Source organism: Phoenix dactylifera, chromosome 2, assembly GCF_009389715.1.
Source record: "Phoenix dactylifera cultivar Barhee BC4 chromosome 2, palm_55x_up_171113_PBpolish2nd_filt_p, whole genome shotgun sequence".
Classification (NCBI taxonomy): Eukaryota; Viridiplantae; Streptophyta; class Magnoliopsida; order Arecales; family Arecaceae; genus Phoenix; species Phoenix dactylifera.
This window is the reverse complement of record NC_052393.1, coordinates 21,514,682-21,522,707: the sequence shown is the minus strand read 5'-3', so window position 1 is coordinate 21,522,707 and position 8,026 is coordinate 21,514,682. Positions and strand designations below refer to the sequence as shown.

Sequence of the window (8,026 nt, the reverse complement as noted above, 5' to 3'; positions counted from 1 at the left end):
TATACATTTTAAAATATTTAAATATAAATAAATAATTTAGGTTTGTAAATTATCTAGTGTTTGAGCTTACTAATAATATTGCCACCATTCATTTTGTACGTGTTCCATTGATACATCGGCAAGAGACTTCTAGAATAATTAATGATTTAGTCTTTGATATTTTATACATCAAAGATCATTATCAGTAGTGCTGATTTTTATTTTGAGAGATAAATTCGTAAATAAACTGTTTTGAAAGGTTGGCATGTAAGATTCTTAAGTTTTCATCAAGTATATGGTGACATGGTAAAGTAATGCATCATTTGTTTTAAGAAAAAAAATGACACCAAAATTTTTCTGTTAAACATTGTTTTGATTCTTGTGGAAAATAATGGACATTACAACGTTGCTTTGTATCCAACTGATGTAGATGAATTCAGACACTTTAAAATTGAATATCATAGTTTGTCCCAAAGTGGAAGGAACCAGCAAGCTTCAAGAAGCCATAACATTGCACAGAAGAATCAGATTTTAGTGATCTTGGACTCATTGGAAAGGACTCTTCAAGATCTATGATCTAATTTTTTTGTTTCCAAAAGTGGCCAAAACTTTAGCTATGATCTAGTGATGAATTTATTATGACTTTTAGAATTTTAATTATATTAGAAGTCCTTTGGGATCTAGATTAAAAGTTATCTAGGACTAAGATTACTGAAATAGATTGATAAGTGATTATGATGGATTATTGATTATCGTGGTAGATTCCATAAAACTTCTCCTCATTTAAATCTCTCTCCTAATGCTTCTTCTAAATTCTCTTTCTTTATAATTTTCTCTTTTCAAGTTTCTGTGGGCCTTCTATGTTCTCCCAGACGGCATCAGTTGATATCAGAGCTAAGATCCCACAAGCTTGCATAAAGATGGACCTGGATTTGAAAGATTTGGTCCAGAATGTGCATGAAATTTGAATCCATGGCAAAAGATTTCAAGAGAGTCATGACTTTCTTTACTAGAGATCAATCTGCTTCGACATTATTGATCCCTTCTTAATTCTGAACTTCTTCTTTCTATAATTGATTATTATCAGAAGTTGCAAATTGCAACAAATCCTTGTGAAGCTGAGGTAACACACAAATCAGTTGCTCATGGTTCTTCTTGTTCTTCTTCTTCTTCTTCCACAAAAGTTCTTCAGACTACACATGTTTTTAAATAAAAGAGTAGACCACTACGTACAAAATTCTAAAATGGTTTAGATTGGCGCAGCTGAGTTTTTAGAACAATAGTTACTGGTGTTGGAAAAATAAACAAGATGATTATTGATAGTAAAAGTACTATGAATACTCTCAGCAAAGGTGATTAAAAAAAAAAACTCAATTTAAAGTCAGAGTCAAAAACATCTCCACATCAATTGACTTGGCTGGACAATCATGAAAAGATTAATGTAGGACATCGATGTCCTTATCTCTTTTTGCATTGACAGTAGATATAAAAAATCAAATAATATGTGATGTAGTCATGATGATGGTTACGAAGGTTATTTGACAAGGAAGTAAAATATGATGGTCGGCTTAATACTTATTAATTTTCATGCATGATGGGCAAAAGGTTAAACTTGTAGCATGAAAATATGTTAAAGATAATTAGCAAAGGATGATATCTGAGAACTCGAGGAGCAATTCTTCTCAAATCCAGAAAACTTTTCGAATCAAATAGTTAGACTTTGTCTCGGATGCAAGCTTCAAAAAGCCATAACTTTGCAAAGAGTTAAATTGGATACCGATGATCTTGGATTCGTTAGAAAGGTCTCTCGGGACTCTACAATTGTAATTCACAATCTTCTAAATCTCTCTCCTAATTCATCTTCTAGTTTCTTTTTCTCTATCATTTTCTCTTCTTGAAGTCTCTATAAGCCTTCTACATTCTCCGGGTTGCATCACCAACTAATCTTAGTGCTGGTATATTTGGAAAATAACAACTGCTTGAATCTTTATAACAGGCATCAGCAGTTTTCAAATAGGGATTATAGCATTATTGCCACCATGATGTCTTTGGAGGTTGCAGGTTCTTAAAAATAACCTAAGGCTAACCAATGCTGACATGAACTTGGCATAAAGAGTTTTGACATTGCTTATATTATATGAAGAGCAGCAGCAGCAACTCAGTTTTATAGTTTTATTGAATTAATATTAATATTTTAGATGTAATATAATTCAATAATTTAAAAATATTATTTTCATGAGAACTATCAATTTGATGCTCTTATTGAAATCACCAGTTTCATGTATTGCATGTGATGGAATGCTATCGTTCATCAAATTCTCCTTCCACTTGAATCAATCTTGTGCACCATTTGATGACAAATACTTTGGATGAAGGAAAAAAAAACAGATAATTCCTTACCCTTTATCTTCAGATGTAATAACCGAAACATCCATCCAATACTCCTTCCCTTGAGTCATTTACATGCATTGCACTGGCTGAGTGTGCTAATCTCATACTTGATGTATGAACTACTCTTGATCTATGAGGTTATTGCATGCAGCCATAACATCCAATTCCCTTAGAAAAGAGTTAATCTAGCCTGTTTTAGTTAGTGCTTAAAGCTGATTGTAGCCCATCATCCTCCTGCACCATTAAGTCCTGGCTGCTGTTGTAGACCTAGTTTAAAAGTTCAAGCCATTAGACATAATATGAACTGGAGATGAGCCAAATAGACAAGTTAAACTAGGAATGCAACACTTAATGGTGATGCAAAACAACCAGGAAGACGACCGAGACAAGGTCAAAAATCATGAGTTCATGACCATATGATCCATAGCCAAATCTTTTTGATCACTTTCTTCGAGCGATCGGTGGCCACGGCTTTGTGCTTCAGGATGAAACCACATGATAATTCTTCTAACGAAAAAAACACATAAGGACCATAAAGATAGCTGGCCATGGCTATTATAAGGATTTCCAAATGTGGCCCATTCGTACAAGAACGTACTTAAATCCAACTCCATCTTTTTGGCTTTATTGTAGTTAGATCAAAACATCATCTACCTAATCCTAACATTAAAATAATACTAATACAATAAAAACTCATGCCACTGCAAAAACTAATTTTATAGTGTGGAGCTGGAACTCTTTGCATAAAAAAACGAAGTCCTGAACCAAGTTGGGGTCTTGGGCCAGTCTATATAATGGATCCCCTGGGCATGAGTTCATATCAAATTTCCCGGGCTTTGCCTAGTTTCAAAGTGCAAGGCAGGTTTATTTTCTTCTTTCTTTCAGGTGTCTCATAATTTGTTCGAGACACCGACAGTTTAGGCTTAGTTTTTTGCTTCGTTATTGTTCCTAAAAGTGCCAGACCTTGTGCCTCTTATTGTTAATGTTTTTGTATGAACTGCAAGTAACATCTTCTTGGAAGTACACGTTAAGGAAAACAAGGTTCGTAATCTTTGTTGCACTGATGTCCTTTTCATATTCATGTGAGAGACTGCAAACATTTTTGTTCGCTTTATTGTGATATTGCCATGCTGATTTTATTAAGGATTCCTTTGTTCTTCATAAGCTCTTCAAATTTCATGGTACAAATTCCGGTAGATCGTTGTGATTAAAAATGTTATAGTTCATAGCAGAATAACACGATATTGAAAGAGATGAGAAGGTAAAACAGAATACAGAAGCACCCGGCCATGAGGCAAGGAGATCTATGTCAAAATTTTTTGAGTCTGGACCTGGTCTTTAAGCAGTGACTCTCTTTGTTGGGTGATCAAAATGAAATCCCACGAACCAGTCTCTAAATTCCCAACCTCCACCAAAAGAATAAGAATATATATCCATATATATTCTGACATGTGAAACCATAGGAAGAAGGAGAGGGAGAGAGATTATGTACGTGGCAGCACTATTTACTTTACTTCCTGCATGTTTTCTTATAAGTCTCTAATATATATATATATATATATATATATATATATATATATATATATATATATATATATATATATATATATATATATAAATTTTCCTATTGTACAGAGGGTGTTCATCAAAAGCACTGAAGCAGTCTTACAATTTTCTTGGCAATTCTGGTTAACTTGCTCCCAGAAAATGGCCCTCGCATCAACTGATAAAGTAGTTCTGGGCTCGATTGGCTTTGGAATATTTTGGGTGCTAGCTGTTTTCCCTGCAGTTCCCTTCCTCCCTATAGGAAGAACTGCTGGATCTCTACTTGGTGCCTTGCTTATGGTCGTCTTCCGAGTCATCTCCCCCGACCAAGCCTACGATGCAATCGACATGCCTATCCTCGGCCTGCTCTTCGGAACCATGGTGGTCAGCATCTATCTCGAAAGAGCCCACATGTTCAAATACTTGGGTCGGCTACTTTCCTGGAAGTGCAAAGGTGGCAAGGACTTGCTCTGCCGAATCTGCCTTGTTTCGGCCCTGTCAAGTGCAGTGTTCACCAATGACACCTCCTGCATTGTGCTTACAGAGTTCGTTCTCAAGCTCGCAAGGCAGCACAATCTGCCACCCAGACCATTTCTTCTAGCACTAGCATCCAGTGCCAATGTTGGGTCCTCCGCGACTCCCATCGGTAACCCACAGAACTTGGTCATAGCTGTTCAGGGTAAAATCTCCTTTGGAAAATTCTTCATAGGAATCCTCCCTGCGATGCTCGTCGGGGTGGTCGTCAACATAGCCCTCATTCTATGCATGTTTTGGAAAGAACTATCAGTTACCAAGACTGAAGAGGAGGTGATGGAGGAGGCGGTCGTTCAGGAAGAAGTCCTCTCCCATAAATTTTCTCCTGCAAGAATGTCTCATCACACCCCGGATAGGAACGCAACACCGGGTAAGAAGGCTGAGGAAGGGGCGATGGAGGAGCCAACCATGGAGGATGACATTAACTCCCATACATTCTCTCCTGCGAGAATGTCGCATATGACCCCAGAGGTGGTTCATGGGAATGATGCCGAGAAGAGCAGCCCTTGGACTGATGGTTTTACAAAGCCTTCCATGCAAGTCTCTGATGTGAAGAAACTTTTATCCAAGAAAACCTTCCTACTGAAGACCTGTGTTTATATTGTGACCCTTGGGATGCTGATCGCTCTGCTCATGGGACTAAATATGTCATGGACTGCGATTACTGCTGCCCTCGTACTAGTAGTTATTGATTTCAAAGATGCAGGACCCTGCCTTGAAAAGGTAACCAACACCATGCTGATAATTTTGTTTGGTTTTCTTCTGCATATAGTTGAAGGACAAGATAGAAATATGGATATATGCATATGTTCGGATCTTTCTAATTCTATTTCATGCAAGTTATTGGCTTGAAAATGAGTAATTTTGATTAACCTAGAAACTGAAATTTAGACTCTGCCAAAAAGGCTTAGGAAGTTGTATTCCACAGTTTAAGCTGAAGACTTTGTAATTCATAGTTGACTGTAAACGCTTTCCTATTCCCAAAATAGTTTATGGTTGACAAACTTGATTTCATCTTGCCCATGATGACTTCGATAATTTTAACGCCATGCGACATGATAAATCTACACGTTTGCCTGTCATATGATTGCCTAGTTAATTTTTAAGCTCAGGTTTTAGTAATTAGATCCGCATGTTTTACTAATTTACAGCTTGCATAAATTTAATGATTCTCATGATGTGATCTTGGAACAGAAGAGTAAGAAAAGAAGTTCTATAGTAAAGCTGATGAGTGCCCTTTTCTGAATAATGTCTCAGGTTTCGTATTCACTATTGATATTCTTCTGTGGAATGTTCATCACTGTGGATGGATTCAACCGAACCGGGTTGCCAAGTGCTTTGTGGAACGCCTTGGAGCCTTATGCACGTATCAACCATGCTGGTGGAGTGGCAGTGCTCTCCCTTGTAATACTGCTACTCTCAAATGTTGCATCTAACGTACCAACTGGTAGGCTAGCTTTCGCTTCTCTTCTTCTTCCTCCTCTAATTAACTACTTGTTTGGAATCGCAGTAAATTGAATAGACATACGACGCAGATCATGGCATCTTAATCTTTCATAAGAAAGACCTAATAAAATTAGATGAGCAAGCTAAGCTGAACTTTCCTTTGTGCCCAACACATAATAAAAGATAAAAACTACACCAAAGACTATAAAATTTGGAAAAAGACTCTGATTTGCATAATCTAATCAACTGAGCAAATTTTGGTACAGTGCTCCTGCTTGGAGCTCAGGTGGCGAAATCAGCAGCAGCAGTATCTCCGGGGGCCGAGACAAAGGCATGGCTCATACTTGCATGGGTGAGCACGGTGGCTGGCAACCTCTCCCTCCTCGGCTCAGCTGCCAACTTGATTGTTTGTGAACAAGCACGGCGATCACAGCATCATGGGTACACTCTTTCGTTCTGGGGCCATATTGTTTTTGGGGTCCCATCTACGCTGATCGTAACAGCCATCGGTCTACCTCTTATCAGAGGTTAATTAGCTGTTTTCTTCTTTTTCTCCAAATAATAGTGGGAGCACCATCGACTAAAATTGTTCATGTCGAGTGCTTAGAAAACACTTGGGAGTACCAAGGCTAGCTTATTAGCCAAGACTAGTGTTTGCTTTGTAATGTAGTCTGCTTGTTAATTGTAATCATGGATGCTTTTGTGTTGACATATATATATATATATGGAGTGATTTTGTTTAAAAAGCAAATATGTGCATGGTGTTTGTGAACGAATCTAGTTTGAATTGTTTGATTAAAACTACTCATAGCTTTAGATACTTTCCATTTCTTGCATAAAGCTGGTTTGAAAAGAATGGGATTTTGGTGAATCCTTACGAGTTCATTAACTAATAGAGAACAAACGGCATGAAACTGCAGGTATGGATCCTATATCTCTTGTTATACGATGGTAACTCTTGAGATGTCCATCTAATTTTCAAGCAATCTGATATGTGATCGTGTGAAGATTAACTCATGCAAAAAAAATAAAATATAATATAATCTTAAGTTGCTGGGATGCCCGACTCTCAGGAAATAGATCCTACCCAAGATCTACCTAGCGAATAACCGATATGGGACTCGTCAGGCTAAAGATTTAAATCTATTCAAATCTAATCACAAGCACCACGTTCTCATATACTCTCCCACATTCTCGTCAGGTTAAGAGTTCAAATCTAATCACAAGCACTACGTTCAGTCTCCATGAACCTATGTTGGAGTGTTCCCTAGTTCAAATAGGTTATGGACCAAATTCCCTAGCCGAAAAGTATTATATAAGTTCTTTGATCCTGTATAAGTATCCAAGATCGGTTGGAGGCAACGAAAGCAAAGTGGGATGAAAAAGACTAGAAGAATGGATTTGCTTCAAAATGTTTTCTTTTTATTCAAAATGGGGACTGATTACAATCATTCAGATACATTAGAGCTATTGCTTTTTTGAAGTTCTGTATCTTTTTTTTCTTCTTTTTCTTTTTTGAGCCTACAATGAACGACATATTTCTAGTAGATAACTCTAGAACATCATTTAAGCTGATTCAACAAGTTCCAAAGTCTAGGGAATACAAAAAGTCATTCAACATTCAGTCAAAAATATCTTCTGCACAATCTAAAAAATTACAAATTACTTCTTAACACCCCCTCTTAATTTGTAATTTTCAAAGACTTTTTGAACTGCTCAAACTTCTCAAAAGATACAGCTTTGGTGAGAACATCTGCAGGCTGATCATAAGTGTTAATGAACTCTAAGTAGATCTCCTTCTTCCTTACCATATCCCTTATGAAATGATGACGCAGCTCAATATGTTTTGATCTTGCATGAAAAACTGGATTTTTAGTCATTGTAATAGCTGACATATTGTCACAGAAGATGGTTGTTGGTTCTGAAACTTTTTGCAGCAAATCAGAAAGAATTTGCCTTAGCCAAATAACTTCACGAGCAGCTTCATTTGCTGCTATGTACTCAGCTTCAGCTGATAACTCTATTTCCTTGAACTCCATGTGATCACATTTGATCCCAAGCAAAAAATATAGCCTGATGTGCTTTTTCGATCATCAAGACTTCCTGCCCAATCACTATCAGTAAAACCAAC

At 37.0% G+C, this 8,026-nt stretch overlaps 1 protein-coding gene across 1 annotated transcript; it reads left to right on the top strand.

The window, feature by feature from the left end:
• The first annotated feature begins 4,077 nt into the window (after positions 1-4,077).
• Positions 4,078-6,638, top strand: LOC103713336 (silicon efflux transporter LSI2-like). Its single transcript, XM_008800224.3, has 3 exons — positions 4,078-5,172; positions 5,707-5,896; positions 6,162-6,638. Exons 1-3 carry the CDS (start codon positions 4,078-4,080, stop codon positions 6,425-6,427), a joined length of 1,551 nt encoding a protein of 516 aa, XP_008798446.2. The 3' UTR covers positions 6,428-6,638.
• Positions 6,639-8,026: the final 1,388 nt, after the last annotated feature.

Bases quoted from the DNA above. Each gene is read 5' to 3' on its own strand.
- LOC103713336 (XM_008800224.3), top strand. From the start codon at position 4,078: ATGGCCCTCGCATCAACTGATAAAGTAGTTCTGGGCTCGATTGGCTTT. The intron at 5,173-5,706 runs GTAACCAACACC...ATAATGTCTCAG, and splicing joins CAGGACCCTGCCTTGAAAAG to GTTTCGTATTCACTATTGAT. The intron at 5,897-6,161 runs GTAGGCTAGCTT...ATTTTGGTACAG, and splicing joins TGCATCTAACGTACCAACTG to TGCTCCTGCTTGGAGCTCAG.